Here is a 21,164-nt window from a genome sequence, read left to right as displayed (position 1 = left end):
CTGATGCTATTCTATCAGACGTCTCTGACTTAAAACTTTGTAAATAAAATCAGTTTTAAGAGTTCAATTTATTGAAGCACAGATTCATTTTTATTTTCTCTGATATAACTGGATGAATAATATTGTTTAATGAAATTTTAAGGGAAGTACTAGAGTTAATAAAGATGCTCCAAATCCATGCACATTAAACAGATGACGGAATGTACAGCAAATAGTTAGCTAAATATTTTATATCTACAGTTAGTTCTATTTTCAGCATTTTACATGTATAAAGTTACAGTATCCAGCTTCTGAGCAGATATGAAAGTGTGATAATCATCACACGTACTGCCAGGAACATGTTGTCACTCACTGGTCATATAAACATTCCGTGATAATATCTATCTGCGACTTTCATCATAATGGCTCTGACTCATCTTTTGGGGTCATTGTTACAGCGAAATTGACCTATATCAACAGCTGACCTAAATAATGGCTATGGCATTCATAACACAGAGGCACAGTTCTACAACCGATGTTTCTCAACAGTGTTATACCGGTTCTATTGAAGGCAATTTAGTATTTACTTAAAGTCCTATAATAATGTAATTTAAAAAAAAATCTATTAACATTACCATGCCTTACTTACAGAACTTCAGGCTATGTACTGGAAGCATCATGTGGAACAGTAAATATCAAAGTTGGCTTTAAATAAATTCTTTAGGAACATACATGCGCTGAATTTTGCAGGGTGACTCTACCCTAAATGGTATAAAATGGTATGACACCTTTTTTTTATTGACGTTGCTGGGGGACTTTACAGAGGAAATGGGGGGGGGGGGGGGTCAGATTGAGAAGAAATAAAGAAAACTATGTTATTCTTTTTATATTTTGAAATGATATAGTTTATGCTTATGCTGAAGGATTTCCAGCCCAAAATAGTCAACTGAAATGTAGCAGATCTGTTATAATACTTTTCTTGTTGTGTGATGTGTAATGGTCAGTTCTTTATATTGGCAGATATTTTATAATTTGTATAATTGTATCATTCCAGCTCTTTGGGTGGATCTACAACAGAGTCAGTCCATCTCTGTTTATCATTGTCATATTGATCTTGATGTCAATACAAGGAATTAGCAACATTCAAGGTCAGTTGAGCATAAAAGGAGAGTTTAGTAACATTGCTCAGGAAGAACTTTTGGAGTGGATCAAAGTGAATACAAAGCCAAGTAAGTTTATAGTTTTCATTTTATTACTATTTTTACTCCCACCACCTTGAACATTTTGCTGTGATAGCAAGTTTTTTTTAACTTGGGTAGTGAAAATCCACTTTAAAATAATAAAAAAATAAAGTTTTATTGACAGGCTCTTAAAAAAAGTTAAATATACAGTGAAAGAGTTCTGTGCATTTCATATCATGAAAAGATATTCAACAAACGTCTATCATTGCCACAGTTCTATTCAGTTCATTGCTGGAGGTGTACACCATTTTAATACTGTACTCTACCGGTCACCCCACGTTCATATAATATGCAAGAGGTCATTACATACTGGACACATTAACATGATGCAAATGTGCAGCAATCCAAACCGACTATATAAGTTGCTCAGTCCAACATAAGCAAGAAAGCAAATATCTAATTGGTTGTTATACTGTAGCTCTTAATAAATTTGTTCTTTAACACTTCAATTAGTGGCAAAAACGGACGTTTTTTTCACCATTGGCGAAAATGGACGTTTTTGCCAAAAAAAAAAAAAAAACGGCAAAATTTTCGCCAAAAGACAGGTGAAAAAGGCAACAAGTGAAAAAAAACTGGAGAAAAGTTTTCTCCATCCCAAATTGGGGGTACGTTAAAATGGGTGCAAGTATATTTTTGTGTCGTAAAAACACAATTTTAAAAACCGTTAAAAAAACGCCTGCTGTGACCGCGTGCGATGTTTAAAACATTTGACTCATCCCTACCGCCCATCGAAAAATCAGACCCAATACGTTAAATCAATTTTCAGCTATTTTTTTTTCTCCCAAAATTTGCGCGGTAGTTTTTTGCCAAAGTACACAACTTACGATTTTTTCCCCATTCATTTATCATTAGGGGTCCAAAGGGTTCTGAAAGAAATCCCCACATTTTCAGCCCAAAATATGGATTTTGCATTTTTTCTTTCGCCTGGTCTGGGATGGAGAAAACTTTTCTCCAGTTTTTTTTCGCCTGTTGCCGTTTTCGCCTTTTTTTTTTTGGCAAAATGTCACCGCTAATTGAATACGGCCCTTAGTTGTCAAACACAAAAAGAAAAACAGTATTTCTAAATGGGGCACTCATGGACTGATTAACCTATATACCAAATTGTTACAGTATAATCCTTCAGGGATCCAATATTTTTTAAACATAGCCTTTATTGTAAGCCCCTAAATTATTACCAGCAAATTTTAAAGCGACAAAGGGCAGATAGTCAATGAGTGTTGAAGTGAAATAAAATGTAAATATAACACTGTTTTTCCCCTCTCGTGTTATGAAAGTATAGTATGTATTCATCAATCATACATCCACCAGTAATTAGATAGTAATGTCTACTAGACTGAAGTCAAATGACATCTCATCCAGTGGTTCTCAAACTCTGTCCTCAGGACCCCACACAGGTCACTTTTTTCAGGTCACCCAGCAGGTGCACAGGTGTATTCATTACGCACTGGCACATTTTAAAAGATCTACAGGTGCAGCTAATTATATCACTAATAATTATGTGAGAAGACCTGCAAAACATGCACTGTTTGGGGTCCTGAGGACCGAGTTTGAGAACCTGTGCTCTAATCTATAGGGTGATCAATTTATCATAGTTTATCCCCCTAAAAATTGGATTTGAATATAGCCGTTCTATTATTAAATTTTACACAGTAATTAATTAATTATTATACCTCTAATACTGTAATTACAGAGCAGTAACTAACATTGTAATCAATAATATTTACTGTATACATCGTCCCTGTAGTGAATTCATGGTATACTCATGTTAAATAACAGGAAAATATATTAGAACCATTATACAATGTGTTAAAGCTACAAGGGCTAATAGTATACAAGTTACAAATCGTTTAATTTCTTCTTCGGGGCTCACAGGCATTACCATGGGGTGTAGTTGGTTGGAGTGAGCCGTGCAGCAAACAGTTAAAACTTTAGCTCCCTGGATGCATCGGCCCTCCTCCACATATACCCCAGCCACAGGCAGCCAATTTTTTCGTTTGGTGCTGGCAGAAGCAGTCGCACCTTTAAGAACAGTGGGACTGTGTTAGACATCTCCAAGCTTTTATTTTATGTTTTCAAGTTTTTACTTTGTTTCTGTGCAAGTTGCGCTGAGTGTCCTAATGGACGCCTGTGTGACTGCTCCTACTACCCCCGCATGTGCCGCAACACCGGTGAGCGGTCCGGTGATTACGGCGGGCACTACCTGAGATTGGCTAGCGCTTCCCTGGGAGACCCTGGACTGCAGCCGAATAATGAGGATGTCAGTTAAGGCAATTCCCCGCTTGCGGGGAAACTCGTCTGAATGCAGTCCTTACCTCCGGCTGTGGAGACCAGCCGGAGGCCACTGTTGTGGGGCGATTGGTGCGTCTGCTCCCCCACTACACCACCAGGGCAGTAAAATCTGGCATCTGCGGCCTTTGTTAAGCCAGTAAACCCAGGGGTTAATACAGCAGTGGAGAAGTAAACACTCCCCTGACAGCCCCTCCTCCACCTCAGTGTGATTTCTCAGGTGAGTCTTGCCACATCTGAGCTGCTCCTCCTACACCTTCCTCCGTAATGAGATGCTCAGGTGATTTTCTGAAGCTGTAGATCTCATGAGATCAGGTCTTGTCTCCCTGGAGCCAGGTTATACAGCAATCAAATCTTACCAGCCTAGTGTTGCTTGAGTAGTTGGTTCAGTGTCCTTACAAGTATATTTATATATGTATTTATTTGCATTGTATGTGACTTGTGCTAGCTCTGCTGTGGTGCTTTACTGCCTTTAACTTTCTGACTGTCAGTTATATCTATCCCTGCTGTTCTTTCTTAACCCATCACTACCAGGTGTGTAGGGGTTCATTTGTGCTTCACATTTATTTGTGAAGGGTGTCACATTGCATTATTAGTTATACACTTTGTATGCTGCTTACTGGTATTAGGTCTTCCAAAGGCAAGGGTAAACAGGAGGTTTCGGCCCCTGTGCTGCTTATATGCATAACCTGTTCAGCAGGACTGTTTCCCAGGATATTGTACAGGAAGGACAGTGTGCTAATTTTCATGTACCTCCTTTCCAGCCTACCTTACCAGCACCAGTGCAGGAGCCACTTTGGCTGTCCTCCTTTGCACAGGTTATGACGAAGTTATTGGATCGATTATCAGCCTCCATGCTTCCTGCCACTGTGGGGAACCCACAGCAGTTACAGCCTGCTAGGTTGGTACCTCCCATACATCCATCCTGGATGGATGCTTATGCCCACCCAGCTCAGGATATGGCTCATATATCTGCCGCCTTTCAACAAGATATGTTACAGGCGGACAGACCATTAGCCACCAAAGCCGTCTGCCCAGATTTCAAATTCTGACATCATCTGAGGAGGCAGATGATGCACAGGGTTCTCCTCCATGGTCCCCCTCGGGTTAGGAGGCCTGTCATTCGATAGTGGATGTTCCTGCTCTAGTAAGGGCGGTTAAATCAATCTTGAATATAGAGGATGAGGAACCCACTCCTAAGCCTAAAGCCCCAGTGTTTACAAGACAAAAGGTGGTTAAGGCTGAGTTCCCTCTATCAGAACAGCTCACTGAGCTTATAGGGGAAGCATGGAATATTCCTAACAAACGGTTCCAGATTCCATGAAGACTGACGTCTTTTTACCCTCTTCCGTCTGGTGAGTGTACTAAATGGGAAGTCCCTCCTATGGTGTATTCTCATGTGGCACGTTTAGTTAAGAGCTCTACGTTGCCTATACCATCCGCATCCTCCCTTAATGATGCTACAGATAGAAAACTAGACACTTGTCTTAAGTCTGTTTACTCGTTTTCTGGCGCTATTACTAGGCCGGCTAGGGATGCAGCCTGGGTTGCTAAGGCTGTTGAAAGATGGACGAATTCACTGAAAGACAGCATGTCATCAGACGCTACCAGGGAGCAACTGGCCTTCATCTCCCATATTCGTGAGGCAACCTCCTATTTGGAAGAAGCTGCATTGGATACTGGACTCCATGCATCTAAAGCATCTGCGACCTCGGTAGTTGCCCACAGAGTCCTTTCGCTACGATACTGGACAGCGGACTTGGAATACTGGACAGTGGACTCGGAATCTAAGAAATCCTTCAAATCCTTGCCTTTTTCTGGCAATGTAGTGTTGGCGCAGAATTGGACAAGATAGTGGCTATTCTGGCAGCCTCAAAATCTGTTTTTTTTTTCTGTCAGCAGCTACTCCTAAGCCTAATACTGTAGGTCTTCCTTTCAAGCCTTTTGTCCCCAAGGTAAAAGGACAGTGCTTTCCAAGGCAGCCTGCTTTGCACAGGTTATGACGAAGTTATTGGATCGATTATCAGCCTCCATGCTTCCTGCCACTGTGGGGAACCCACAGCAGTTACAGCCTGCTAGGTTGGTACCTCCCATACATCCATCCTGGATGGATGCTTATGCCCACCCAGCTCAGGATATGGCTCATATATCTGCCGCCTTTCAACAAGATATGTTACAGGCGGACAGACCATTAGCCACCAAAGCCGTCTGCCCAGATTTCAAATTCTGACATCATCTGAGGAGGCAGATGATGCACAGGGTTCTCCTCCATGGTCCCCCTCGGGTTAGGAGGCCTGTCATTCGATAGTGGATGTTCCTGCTCTAGTAAGGGCGGTTAAATCAATCTTGAATATAGAGGATGAGGAACCCGCTCCTAAGCCTAAAGCCCCAGTGTTTACAAGACAAAAGGTGGTTAAGGCTGAGTTCCCTCTATCAGAACAGCTCACTGAGCTTATAGGGGAAGCATGGAATATTCCTAACAAACGGTTCCAGATTCCATGAAGACTGACGTCTTTTTACCCTCTTCCGTCTGGTGAGTGTACTAAATGGGAAGTCCCTCCTATGGTGTATTCTCATGTGGCACGTTTAGTTAAGAGCTCTACGTTGCCTATACCATCCGCATCCTCCCTTAATGATGCTACAGATAGAAAACTAGACACTTGTCTTAAGTCTGTTTACTCGTTTTCTGGCGCTATTACTAGGCCGGCTAGGGATGCAGCCTGGGTTGCTAAGGCTGTTGAAAGATGGACGAATTCACTGAAAGACAGCATGTCATCAGACGCTACCAGGGAGCAACTGGCCTTCATCTCCCATATTCGTGAGGCAACCTCCTATTTGGAAGAAGCTGCATTGGATACTGGACTCCATGCATCTAAAGCATCTGCGACCTCGGTAGTTGCCCACAGAGTCCTTTCGCTACGATACTGGACAGCGGACTTGGAATACTGGACAGTGGACTCGGAATCTAAGAAATCCTTCAAATCCTTGCCTTTTTCTGGCAATGTAGTGTTGGCGCAGAATTGGACAAGATAGTGGCTATTCTGGCAGCCTCAAAATCTGTTTTTTTTTTCTGTCAGCAGCTACTCCTAAGCCTAATACTGTAGGTCTTCCTTTCAAGCCTTTTGTCCCCAAGGTAAAAGGACAGTGCTTTCCAAGGCAGCCTGCTTCAGACAAGACCAACAAGTCTAGATCTAAGCATCCTTAGGCGGCCACACGTCCAGCTTCTAAGTCTGATGACAAACCCTCCGCCTGATGGGGCGGGCCTCCTCCTGGGGGATCCCAGGGTGGGAGGCTGACTTCTGCGGTTCGCTGACTCATGGCATCAGACACCCACAGACACCTGGGAAATCGAAGTGGTCTCTCGTGGATACGTTCTCACTTTCCGGAGACGTCCTCCACAGCAATTTTTTTGTACAGGTCTTCCATCAGACCCCATCAAGGCCCAGGCCTTCAAGGAAGCCATTCACTCCCTGCTAAGTTCAGGTGTGGCAATACCTGTTCCAACGGTTCTTCGAGGAACTGGTTTCTATTCCACTCTCTCTTTGATTCAGAATTCAAATGGGTCTTATCGGCCTATGCTGAATCTCAAACCCCTCAACAGGTTTATCCGAGTGCCCAAATTGTTCTGGCAATGGAACCTGGGGATTTATTTTTTTTCCTGGACATTCAGGATGCGTATCGGCATGTGCCTATTACGCCATCCCACCAATGATTTCTACGGTTTGCTGTTCTGCAGCGACATTACCAGTTTCAGACACTGCCATTGTGTCTGTTAACGGCGCCTTGTGTCTTTTCCAAGATAATGGCGGTTATGACGGCCTACCTGAGGCGTCAGGGAATCAGAATCCTGCCATACTTAGATGACCTATTAATCTTGGAACAGTCACAGGCTGTTTGACAATGCCATCTCCAACTGACCATTGCCTGTCTGCAAGCACACGGCTGATTCATCAATTGGAAAAAGTCCTCTTTCCAACACTGAGGATTGAACATCTGGGTGCACTCCTAGATTCTCAGGTACAAAAGATCTTTCAGCCAGTAGAGAAGATTTTGGTACTGCAATTGCGTGTGTGCAAATTGCTCTGCAGTCGAAGAGTGTCCATTCACTTAGCAATGCAGTTGCACTCCAGCCCCCTTCAACAATTGATTCTCTCCCAGTGGAATGGACAGTATCATCTGATCTGGTCCCTGACGATCCTCCTCTCTCCGTAGATTCGCCTTTCCCTCTCATGGTGGCTACAGACATCCCATCTGGATGAGGGTTGCCCATTCTGGATCCCAGAGTGGGAGCTTCTCACTACGTATGTCAGCCTTTGCGGATGGTGAGTGGTAACAGGCCATCATACCTTTCACGGAAGATTAATAGCTCAGGAAAGTCACAGCAGGTGACTTTCCTGAGTTGTCCATCTTCCCTGAACAGTATGATGACCTGTTACCACGCCCCATGCGTGAAGGCTGACATCCGTAGTGAGAAGCTTCCACTCTGGGATCCAGAAGGGGCGACCTTTGTCCAGATGTGACATCTGTAGCCACCATATAAACATTCTGGAACCTCAAGCTGTGTACAGAGCGCTCACTTTGGCGTGTTACCTTCTCCAGGGCAGGCCAGTCCAAATCCAGTCTGACAAGGCGACCACAGTTGCCTACCTCAACCATCAGGGAGGCACATGAAGTCTGGCAGTCACGCGGGAAGTAGCACACATCCTAATGTGGGCCGAATGTTCTCTCCCGGCAGTCTCTGCAGCATTCACCCACGGAGTCCTTAACTGGGAAATGGACTTTCTAAGCCGTCGGAATGTACATGCAGGGGAATGGGTTCTTCACCCAGATGTCTTTCAATTCCAGGTGAACAAATGGGACCTACCAGACTTAGTACTCCTGGCCTCCCGTCACAACCGCAAGGTCCCCAGGTATGGGTTCAGTGCCAGAGACCCCTCAGCAGCTTTTGTGGATGCTCTGGCAAGTGCGATGAAATCTCATTCTCCTATACCTTTTTCCTCCGATTTCCCTCCTCCCAAGGGTTCTCCGGAAATTCAAGCAGGAAGGTGGCACAGTGATACTGATAGCTCCAGCCTGGCCCAGGCGCCACATGTTCACCGATCTGTGGAGTCTCTCCATAGACAATTCTTTTCCACTTCCTCTACGGCCGGACCTGTTAGCACAGGGTCCTTGTCTGCACTCTGACCTCCCTTGACCGTCTTTGACGATGTGGCTCTTGAGTTATCCCTCTTAAGAGCCAAACGTTTCTCTAGCTCCGTGATCAGGAAGATACTCAGGGCGAGGAAACCATCCTCAGCCCGCATCTGTCACAGAGCTTAGCACTCTTATTTTTAAGGGTGCTTACCCAGTGGTTATTACCCTATGATTTTAGGGTTTTGTGGGTGCTTGCTTTTTATTCTTTCACTTTTTTTTCGGACAGAACTGTCCTATGTACCCAAATTGGTTACCTTCCATAAGTAGTATCCCAATTTTTTCATTTGAATAAAGGTTTTTTGCCTTTGAGACTTTTGCCACTCAGGTTGCTTCCTTTGTGAACAGGAGTCTCCTTTCTGCTCAGGAGCGTCCCCACTCTTAGGGGAAACTGCTTTAGGATATCCTTGTGGATCCCAATGGACCCTGAATAGGAAATTAAGAGTTATGGTAAGAACTTACCCTTGTTAACTTTCTTTCTTCAAAGTCCATAGGGTCCATAGTGTCCACAGGGCGCCCACCCTGACGCACCTGGCTTCATTGGGTATTTTTCTCTCGGTCACTAATTCCCTCATCTTTTGTGAGAGAGTTTCTTGTGTAGATTGTTCTACCTTCTCCTCTCTCCTATTCCTGCCTTGGGCTTGCTTACAAAACTGTCTTACTGTGGCTGGGGGTGGGCTATATGGGGAGGAGGGCCGGTGCATCCTGGGAGCTAAAGCTTAACTGTTTGGTGCACGGCTCACTCCAACCAACTACACTCCATGGTAATCCCTGTGGATCCTATGGACTTCAAAGAAATAGAGTTAACGATGGCAAGTTCTTACCATAACTCTTAATTTATTGCAACATCACATGTACTCTGATACAGATGTAAAAATGCACAACAACAGTACTCAAGGTCTCACAATAATTATTTTTTGAATAGTAATATTGCAATTAACAGGAACATTGAATGCACACACTATTTACAGGTCCTGTCAGTTTTTATTATGTAATATATCTTATAACATATGATTTGTGTGATCTCATTGTAAGTTTCGGCGAGTCACTTGAACATGTGGTTGGATGTAGTCATATTAACAAATTTACAATTATACAAAACACAACAACAGCATGTTTAAAATACCAGAACATACTGCATAGCGCATGCTGCGTATCAACCTGATATGTGTTTCGCGATCAGCTTAATCATAGGAGCACTTCATGAACTTCCTCCAGAATTTTACAGTAGCTTGTATGTTTTTAGTATCTTGAGGTGAAGCAAACTTTAAGTGAAAAACCTAACCTGTTTTCTTGTTAATCATTCAGGATAGAGGAAGGTAGCTGAGAACAATTGTATATAATGTTCAAATGAGAACCATAGACACTATGTGCTTTACATACTAGTCTTTATTCAATATTATATATTGCAAACTTTTTGGTTTTAATTGTAGAAACAAATCTCAAGTGTAACAACTATGATGAAAATACAAATTATAATATTACAAGATAAAACTTTATATTTTTGCTATACTCCAGATGCAGTATTTGCTGGAGCAATGCCTACAATGGCAAGTGTTAAACTATCAACAGGACGCCCAGTTGTCAACCACCCACACTATGAAGATGCAGATTTACGGTGAGTATTTTTTTTTTCATTATTCTGTAAGAAAAGAGAAACATGATTTGTTATGTTATACATGTCTGCTCTTTATTCTGAGAGTTCAGTATTACCTTATGTACAAATTAATATTTATTGGTTATAGAATATTACATTTTAAATATGCATGGCTATTTCGAGAATTTAATTTAAAAAGCCTTATGTGTGACGAAGTCTAGATGACTGTCTTTTTTATTAATATTATTCTGCCTGTAGTGGGTTTTTTTTTGTTTGTTTTTAGCACTTGATTCTGTGTTTTATTTTTAATTTGGTTTATTTTTTTGTTCATCTATATTTTTCAGTCAGTGTTTTTAGCAATAGATAAAAAAAAAACTGAGATGGTTTTACCCCTAATTAAATATGATTACATGATACAAGGTACTGTACACAGATATTGCTTGTGTTACTTGCTAACATGTACCAGTACTGTAACAGTAGATAATACAACACACACACATTTTTAATAAAATGAATGGATCATGAGACAAAAGATATGAATTCTTAATCGCGAGCATTTAAAATTTAAAGTAATCTTAAAATAAACTGCTTGCGTGGTAATAGGTATGTTAGTCAGTAATGAGTTGCAATAATTAATATAGGAGTTGAGTGCATATGCAGTTTTAGTATTTGAGTGGTGTCTTTACTAAGGTGTGATTGAAAATGTAAAAAAGTTTTGGTGGTGCATGTTGTCACATAAACACATCATGCAGGCTCTGGTGAGTGTTCTAACAAATGGTTAATGACCACAAACAACCTGGTCTGTCAAAAACCTGTTTAATTTCGCCAGGGTTGTCTTAACAGCAGTGTGGGCCCTGGGCAAAGCAATGCACTGGGGCCCCTACCCACCCATTCACGGGAAAAAAAATGTAAATGGTCAATAAAATTAAATCCTCCAGCATGCCCATCAGACCTCCCACACATGCAGAGAGAGACTGCCTGACTTGTCTGAAGCCGGCGGATGAAGTGAAACTGGGACAGAGGTGAGTACTCGCGACTGTAGGGGGGCGGGTTGGTGGGCCCCCTACAAGCTTCAGGCCCTTGGGCAACTGCCCAACAAGCCCAATGAAAGAGATGGCCCTGAATTTCGCTTATTATGCTTCACACTCACCACCCACGCACACAGGGGGGTTTCCGGATACATAGAAATCTCCCCTGGCTACCGATTTATCGCTGCTGACCAGTGCTCGAAGTGTACATCACTTCGGCACTTGGCAGCTGGCACTATCTATAACTGTCCCCTTTAAATCTGGCCGCTGGCGCCGGTTGCGCGAGCCAAACACAGCTTGCGGACCGGCAGCCAATCAGGGGCGGCCGCGTAGCCGCCCCTAACTGGCTGTCCGTCCATGTGGCCAACACCAAATTCAATGTACCACCGGGAACCCAGATGGAGAGGGAGCACGGCTCAGCTCTGCAGGCAATCAGGCGAGTGATGCGGGGCCATGATGTGTTTAACTCTGTTCACACCAAGAAGGGAAGGTGGCTGTGGTGGAAGGAATTGGGCTGTGTGGTGGAGGGAAGGGGGCTGTGTGGTGGAGGGGACTGTATGTGCACAGATAGAGGAAGGAAGGGGGCTGTGTGGTGGAGGGAAAGGGGCTGTGTGGTGGAGGGGAGGGGGATGTATGTGCTCAGATAGAGGAGGAAGGGGGATGTATGTGCGCAGATAGAGGAGCGAAGGGGGCTGTATGGTGGAGGGGAGGGGGATGTATGTGCACAGATAGAGGAGGGAGGGGGACTATGTGGTGGAGGGAGGGGGATGTATGTGCACAGATAGAGGAGGGAGGGGGACTGTGTGGTGGAGGGAAGGGGGCTGTGTGGAGGAGGGGAGGGGGCTGTGTGTGTACAGATGGAGGAGGGAAGGGGGCTGTGTGTGTACAGATGGAGGAAGGAAGGGGGCTGTGTGTGTACAGATGGAGGAGGGAAGGGGGCTGTGTGTGTACAGATGGAGGAGGGAAGGGGGCTGTGTGTGTACAGATGGAGGAGGGAAGAGGGCTGTGTGTGTACAGATGGAGGAGGGAAGGGGGCTGTGTGTGTACAGATGGAGGAGGGAAGAGGGCTGTATGTGCACAGATGGAGGAGGGAATGGGCTGTGTGTACAGACGGAGGAGGGAAGGGACTGTGTGTACAGACGGAGGAGGGAAGGGGCTGTGTGTACAGATGGAGGAGGGAAGGGGCTGTGTGTACAGTTGGAGGAGGGAAGGGACTGTGTGTACAGATGGAGGAGGGAAGGGGCTGTGTGTGCACAGATGGAGGAGGGAAGGGGGCTGTGTGTGTACAGATGGAGGAGGGAAGGGTCTGTGTGTACAGATGGAGGAGGGAAGGGGCTGTATGTACAGATGGAGGAGGGAAGGGACTGTGTGTACAGATGGAGGAGGGAAGGGACTGCGTGTACAGATGGAGGAGGGAAGGGGCTGTGTGTTCACAGATGGAGGAGGGAAGGGGCTGTGTGTGCACAGATGGAGGAGGGAAGGGAGCTGTGTGTGTACAGATGGAGGAGGGAAGGGGCTGCGTGTACAGATGGAGGAGGGAAGGGGCTGTGTGTACAGATGGAGGAGGGAAGGGACTGTGTGTACAGATGGAGGAGGGAAGGGGCTGTGTGTGCACAGATGGAGGAGGGAAGGGGCTGTGTGTGTACAGATGGAGGAAGGAAGGGGGCTGTGTGTGTACAGATGGAGGAAGGAAGGGGGCTGTGTGTGTACAGACGGAGGAAGGAAGGGGGCTGTGTGTGTACAGACGGAGGAAGGAAGGGGGCTGTGTGTGTACAGACGGAGGAGGGAAGGGGGCTGTGTGTGTACAGATGGAGGAGGGAAGGGAGCTGTGTGTGTACAGATGGAGGAGGGAAGGGGGCTGTGTGTGTACAGATGGAGGAGGGAAGGGGGCTGTGTGTGTACAGATGGAGGAGGGAAGGGGGCTGTGGGCCTCATTCAGAGGCGGTCGTAGGATGCAAGCGGTCGTTTTGAAACAGGGCGGCCGCTTGCATCCTGAACGGCCGCCTCCGTGTCGGTTGTTAGGCTCTGGGTTAACACCCACAGCTCTAACGACCGCTAAGGGTGATGGTTGCGATGGTCAAGACCATCGCGACCATCAGGGCTAACGACGAAACCCTAAGGTAGGGTCTCGTCAACCTTAAGCCCAAGGGAGCTTCCTGGACAGGACAGGAACGCCTCCGTTTGGCCAGGCACGCCCCCGGCCCGCCCAGCAAACGGAGCGAGCTGTCACTCAACATCGACAGCTCGCCTCGTCTGCTATGAGACCCCTAATGACAGATCACTCGTCGTTAGCCGGGTCTTGCGCATGCGCACGACACAGGAAGCTCCGTCGTGCACATGCGCACTGGAGCAACATTGACCCGGTTGCGAGCTCTTAGAGCTAACGACCGGGTCTGAATAAGCGCCTGTGTGTGTACAGATGTAGCAGGGAACAGGGCTGTGTGTACAGGCTTATTCTGGTTAGACATTTGTCATTGGTTCTGTAACCAATTATTTGGAAAGCCCCCCTTTCAAAATCCTGTGGTTGCCGCTGCTCACTAATAATCATTCCAGTACTGCCAACAATTTGTTTTCAAAAATAACTCTCTGCGGAAGTCTTCATTGCTACCTTAACTCAAAATACACTTGGAACTTAATTTAATTAGTTACTTTAAACTAAACATTCCCCTTTCAGTTATACACTTATGTGATTGCTAACTTGGTAATTATAGATGCTTTATGATTCATTAAGAACACAAAGACATAATTTTGTTAAACAGTTTAGTATGTCAAAAACTGTCACAATATGACAGAAAATGGGACTCTACATAAATGCAAAGGTCTCGGTTTTCTATTTCCTGCTGCTGAACACCCATGACATTGTTGTTTACTGTAAAGAATTACATAAAATTTAGCACTCACCATTCACTTAAGTTGCAGATTGGTTAAATCACCCCAAATTTTTAGTCAAATGTCGGACTCCAGGTCCCTGATACCAAGTCCTGCGTCAGCCAGCAATAGTTGCCAGTACTACAGTACTTCTGTCAATAGCAAAAAAGTATTTATACAAGAAAGACGCTAGCTCCTTACTAGCTTTTCTCTTGTATAAATACATCAAACAGGTATGGAGATCTCACTGTCTTGTCAGTGATCAGATCACACTACAGAAAAATTCTTGTGAATATGTAAGTAAAAGGTATACGATAGTGCACAGGTTCTCAAACTCGGTCCACAGGACCCCAAACAGTGCATGATTTCCAGGTCTCCTCACAGAATCACAAGTGAAAAAATTTGCTCCACCAGTGGATCTTTTAAAATGTGTCAATGAGTAATGAATACACCTGTGCACCTGCTAGGTGACCTGAAAAACGTGACCTGTATGGGGTCCTGAGAACCGAGTTTGAGAACCACTGTGATAGTGCAACAATGTGTAACTCAGGGATCCGCTTTTGACAATTCAGACGCACGTGTGAATAAATATTGTTCCCTGAGTTGCACAGTGTTGTACTATTGTATACCTTTTTCCTTACATATTCATGAGAATTTAAAGATGTGTCCTCACTCGTCTTTGCTGCAGTCGCATCAAACAGACCCTGTAGACGCGCCTGGTCTTGGGAGACTCTGCTAGCGACGGGCATTTTGTCGCTATATGATGCAGCTAGGACGCACCAGGAGACTGTGTTTATTAATTTGATATGTGACAATTGTATATTTATGTGGGACTTAGGAGTATATTTACTAAAGTTTGGGTTTATAGAAGTGGAGATGTTGCCTATAGCAGCCAAGCTATTATCTTCTAGAAGGTGCTTGATAAATGTTAAGTAAAGTAGGATCTGATTGGTTGCTATAGGCAACATCTCCACTTCTAATAATCCGCACTTTAGTGAATATACCTCTTCGTTTCTCAATCAGCATGCAAAGTGCTACGATGCAGTGATCACAGCTTTCTTCCTCGCCAAGTTCAGTTTACAGTCTTAGTTGCACAAATATACTGTATATATGTGTCATATCAAATTAACCAGCAGTCTCTTGGTGCTTCCTAGTCGCAATGCATTGCGAGTTAGCAGCATTTTCAGCAAAAAAAAAAAAAAGCTGCCCGGCGCTAGCAGAGTTGCACGGCACCTGACTGCTCACTCATGCCAGGCTTAGACACACTTTGTATGAGCCACAAAATTATTGAAAATATTATATAAAATTACCTGCAGACTGTCTGTATAACGTGTATATAAAACATAAATACATTCTATGTTCAGATTTGGGTCCCATTCCCAAGATATTTCATTATGGATTGCAAATATTACAAAATACGGAATACTGCGATATCCAAAATATCCCTGGTCCCAAGCATTTTGGATATGGGAGACTCAATTTGTATATGTACAGAAGTGTCCACATACATCGATCCTCCGTGCGCTACTAGTCGTGCCACACATAATGCGGGAGCTCCCTGTGCCTCGGTAGCGCTGAGCGTCTTTTTCGTGTGACTTTTTACCTTCAAATGCATCTTATTCACACAGTGATGTGAATAGGTAGCATAAGCAGCTTCTGCTGATTGAAATGATATGCAGCATGCCTATATTCTGTATGCATCTGTGGGTGTATCTGCATGTGAAACGCTACGTTACAGTGTCAGCGGCTGTAACACTGTAACGTAGCATACAGATACACCCACACACAAAGAACATAGGCATGCTGCATATCATTTTAATGTGCTTGTGCCAGATATTCGAATCGCTGTGTGAATAAGATGCATTTTCTGCAGCTGTATTTTGTTAAATAGTGAAATCCAATTAGGAGACATGCATCCAGTAAAATAAAATAGCATTCTGTGGCAAAATAAGAATTTGTTAATAATTTACACTCCATATAAAAATGGAATTCAAACAGCAAATGTAAAAATATAACCTGAAAAGACAAAGTATTTAAATAGTACACATTTTGATTATTGCTTTAGTTCAATATGAGTGTTTTTGATTCACTAAGAATACTGTAGCTTCTTGTACTAAACCTCATTCTCATTTTCAGAGCACGGACAAAAATGGTCTATTCAATGTACAGCCGTAAATCTGCTAAAGATGTAAAAAAGGACCTGATAAAATTGGGAGTACAATACTTCATATTGGAGGATGCATGGTGCTTGAGAAGGACTAAGTGAGTATTTTAGAATGTCCTTGTTTTACATTTATTTGGAGTCATGTCTTTTTTTATTTCCTGCATACTCTATCTGGCAGCATGTTGTTGGTGGGTAAAGCACTACCTGAAAAAAAAGAGTAGGTTAGCTGAAGAGAGGAGAGCGCGTCTGACTTGGCTGTGCTATTAGATGCCAAACTGGTCTTTTCATCAAACATTGCTAGACTCTCCTTGGTCTTGCTGACCTGGGGGGAAAACCACTACGTATTCACCTGCTGGTTTTAAAGGGACAATAATATAGAATGCAAAAAATCCTTGGCTTGGTTTTTAATATTACAGTGCCTTTAAATCCAGCAGCCAACACTGTTGAGTTTGTGGCAGCTTTGAAAATCTTGATTAGTAAATTTATCCACTGGTTCTTTCTTAGATATAGATGGTCTCTGTTCGCTCTTGCCAACCAGATCATTTTTTTTTATTTTTTTTTCAAGCTAGTAGCACATTGTCAGTGAAGCATCCTGTATTGAGTGAAGTACTGGTGAATGCTATGTAGAGTATTCCACAGAAAACTGTATTTTCAGTTTTGATTTAAATTATTGTTTAATGACAGTCATTAAAGATAAAATCCAAATAGTCATGTAATGCTTATCCATGTAAAGACTACAGTGTTTTCCATTTTTATGACCAGACAAAATTGTACATTATCATATACCATCACTACACACAGGGACAACTTGTATACACAACTTCTTAGTTTGTGAGAAATGTGGGATGGGACTAGGATCAAAAAGACAGAAAGTGGGTACCGGCTTAATTTGGGGAGGGAAGCTAAACTTTTATTTTGTGTTAAATTTAGAATGTTTGATACAGTTCTAGGCATGTTAGGGAAGGAAGAAACATTTATTTATATATCTTGGATTAAAATTTTAACTTTTTATTACATTAGCAAAAAACTATTTTTAACACTTTAGCAATACCCTTTAACAAGTATACGGGGTCAGTCAGAGCTGGATTAAGGCTTTGGAGGGCCCGGGGCACTTAAGACAGGGGGGCCCTAAAGTCTAAAATTAAAAGCATAGAGTCATCAATCACTAGAGTGGGAAAAACAGCACAATTAGATGGTAAATATTAAAGATTCTTTCTTAAAAGGAATTTTTATTACTATTTAATATTTTACACACAAAAAATATAAACAATTTTTTAATCAGTTTTTTTTTATAGTATTGAAAAGTAACAATTCAAACGTTGCTGACTATATAACAGCTGCTAAACAAAACAAAGTATAAATAAAAAGTGCAAATAAGAAAGCATGTCAAAAGGATGTGCAAAATGTTAACAGATATAAAATGAGTGACCTGGTACTGTATTTTACTTCACGCTTGTAGGGAATAACATTGAAATGCATTTTAACACAAATGCAACAACCATAGGATAATACTAGATTAAAACTTATGTTTTCTTGCTTTAACATGTGCAAAGTTTTCAATAATGCTTATCCCGCATTGTCGATCGCAGTTTATTTTTTATAAGTGTTAATTTGCTAAAAGAATGTTCTCCTGAGCAGTTTGTGACCATTAAACAAAGGTAGATTCTCAGAGAGACAGCTACATTAGGAAAAGCATCCTCAATCTTTTGTTCATACAGCAACTTTGCTTGAGATGAAGGTGTGTGACAGCTCCTAACATTGGCAAACTGTACAAACTGGACCATTTCTTGAGGATACACTTCTTTGTCTAGATCTAGTGGATAATGTTCAGCCAATTTGGTAGCCTCTACAATTATTTCTCCATCTGTCATGTTGCAAGATCTTAGCACAACTTTGAAACGATCGTATATAACAGAATAGGCAACAATTCTATCATTCAATGCCATTTTGAGGCAATCAAGTATGTGCAAGTATGTCTCCACACGAAATTTCTCTCTTGCAGAAAATACGGTTTCTTCAGACTCCACGCAATCCACATTCCTTTTTTTCCTTCTTGTACGAGTTATTTTATAGTCTGATATACCACATGCTGCTTGTGCTTCCTTTTCCAAAGTATCAAAACTTTCACGTAGTGAATCTAAAAAGTAACCAAGAGATTCTAGTAAATCTACAGCAACCTTGAGATCAATAGTTGTGGATTGCAGTGCTTTGCTTGTATTAAATCTGGATAGAATAGTGTTCCAGAAGTGACAGAGGAATGCGATTTCTAGCAAATCCATCGTCTGAGACAAAGTGTCAGCTTCATGTCTTGTAGCAGCAGGTTGTTGTTTATCATCAACAATTTCATCAAGGGCATCTTGAATATTTTTGTATCCTTTGGCTAAGGCAGCAGTTGCATCTGCACGAGCAGACCATCTTGTTTCTGAGAGATTCTTCACTGTGAGTCCTTGCTTTCCCAGATGTTTCATTAATACAGACCAACGATGGGTAGAGGCAGAAAAGAATTGGTAAATATTTGAAAGAAAACCAAAGAAGCTTACAGCTTCTACACAGCAATCAACAGCATTTGATCCAACAAGGTTTAAGGAATGTGCCGTGCATGGCACAAACACAGCCAAAGGATTAGATTCCTTCACCCTTGCTTGCATGCCAGAGTATTTTCCAGCCATGTTGCTTGCATTGTCATAGGTCTGTCCACGGCAATCCATGATATCAATATTTTCGGACTTCAAGTATTCCAGCAAGTCTTCTGTGAGATCTGCAGCCTTATGACTATGAATCCTTAAAAATGTGAGAAAACGCTCAACTGGTATGCCATTCAACACATATCGTACAGTAACACTGAGCTGATCAGCATAGGTTACATCTGGTGTTGAATCAACCGACACTGAGAAATATTTAGAAAGTGAAATCTCCTTCACAATATGATTTGTCACCTGCTTTGCTATAATTTCAATAAACTCTTCAACAATTGTTGATGATAGATAGCCTGCATTACCGCGTCCACTGTTTCCAAAGTCTTGGATATGTTTTGCCAGAAAAGGGTCAAATTGAGCTATCAATTCTATGATCCCTAGAAAATTACCATTATATTTTGAACCAATGGTCTCATCACTCCCTCGAAACGCTAACCCTCTCTCTGCTAAAAATTTTACAACTGCTACAACTCTGCGTAGTACTTCACACCAGTATTGTTTTCTGTCCATGAACTGTCGTTCCATATAGCTGTCAATATGACTTGATTTTTCACCACGTTTACGGGCTTGCAAAATGCAGTTCCGGTGTGCATCACTATCTTCGTGGATTTTTATTTTCTCTTGTGCTTTTTTCCAGTAAGAGAATCCATCAGCAAGTGAGAACTTGTCTTTTCTACTTTCCATCAGTGTACAATAAGTACAGTAAATTGAACCCTTTGAAGAACTATATGACATCCATTTTCTGTGATGGACTACACCATTAGGCCGGCGTCCATAAAACATGATGTTTTTAAAGAAACGATAATGTCCTTTTGGTCTGGCCGGAGAAGGTTTGTAGTAGCGTGAGGACTTGTGATATTTGTCAGACTCACATTTATTTTGACAGGTCTCTAATCCTTGTTTTAGCCAACAATCAACTGTTGCAGAGTTGATTGGAAACCACTCTGCAGGATCTGTTGATTGGCATTCACTCAGTCTAGTTAGAGCATAACTCTGGTCTTCATTACCTTTACTCGTTGAAGATCCACCATGTTCTGTAAATTGCTGATTTTCATCATCATTGCCTTCAAAAGAACTAGGTTCTATTTCTTCACCTTCTTCATCAACAGATTTTGAAAGGATTGACTCCATTCCTTTCTGATTACATTGTTCATCTGCTTCTGTTGAATGTCTACTGTGAATACTTTCAGGTCCACTGTCTTCACCTTCTTCATCAACAGATTTTGAAATATTTGACTCTGTATGCTTCAGATTACGTTGTTCAGTTATTTCTGTTGAATGGCTGGTGGGCAGTTCTGATGTGGTTGGACTGGTAGTAGAGATATTCGGTTGGATGAAATAATTTAACTTAGGCATCTTTGCCAAGATTGCATTAGTACTTTGTTTCTTCTCTTTTGCATGTTTGCGCTTTTGAGCTCCTGATGCCAAAAGTCTTTTTGGCATTTTGAAGAACTGGAAAATAATTAGATAGATAGATAGATAGATAGATAGATAGATAGATAGATAGAAATAGATATATAGCAAGGCAGTTTGATATTATTTTAGGTATGTATTTCTGCTAATAAAGATATTGGGTCTCATTCAGACCCGGTCGCAAGTGCTGAGCGCTCGCAACTGGGTCGATGTTTAGGCCCTGCGCACAACAAATATGTTTGGAGTGCCGATATCTTTTTCTGCATTAACGATAGATAGATAGATAGATAGATAGATAGATATACAGTGCATCCGAAAAGTATTCACAGCGCGTAACTTTTTCCACATTTTGTTATGTTACAGCTTTATTCCAAAATGTAATAAATTCATTTTTCTCCTCAAAATTCTACACCAAATACCCCATAATGACAACGTGTAACAAGTTTTTTTTGAGATTTGTTCAAATTTAATACAAAAAAAAAAAAAAAAACTTAAAAAAATCACATGTACATAAGTATTCACAGCCTTTGCTCAATACTTTGTTGATGCACTTTTGGCAGCAATTACAGCCTCAAGTCTTTTTGAATATGATGACATAAGCTTGGTACACCTATATTTGGGCAGTTTCTCCCATTCCTCTTTGCAGCACCTCTCAAGGTCCATCAGGTTGGATGAGAAGCGTCGGTGCACAGCCATTTTCAG

At 42.4% G+C, this 21,164-nt stretch overlaps 1 protein-coding gene across 1 annotated transcript in view; it reads left to right on the top strand.

The window, feature by feature from the left end:
* DPY19L1 (dpy-19 like C-mannosyltransferase 1) overlaps positions 1-21,164 on the top strand; it is a gene marked incomplete at its 5' end in the record, with an annotated part of 210,672 nt that overhangs the window by 169,255 nt on the left and 20,253 nt on the right. The window contains 3 exons of the mRNA XM_088459640.1: positions 1,034-1,208; positions 10,215-10,314; positions 16,326-16,451. Coding sequence (XP_088315766.1) covers positions 1,034-1,208; positions 10,215-10,314; positions 16,326-16,451 — 401 coding nt within the window. The remainder of the gene's footprint in view (positions 1-1,033; positions 1,209-10,214; positions 10,315-16,325; positions 16,452-21,164) is intronic.

The sequence above is a fragment of the Taudactylus pleione genome, unplaced genomic scaffold (assembly GCF_031769625.1).
Source record: "Taudactylus pleione unplaced genomic scaffold, aTauple2 ptg000921l, whole genome shotgun sequence".
Taxonomy (NCBI): Eukaryota; Metazoa; Chordata; class Amphibia; order Anura; family Myobatrachidae; genus Taudactylus; species Taudactylus pleione.
Note: the sequence above shows the minus strand (reverse complement) of the source record. Positions and strands in the feature narration are given on the sequence as shown.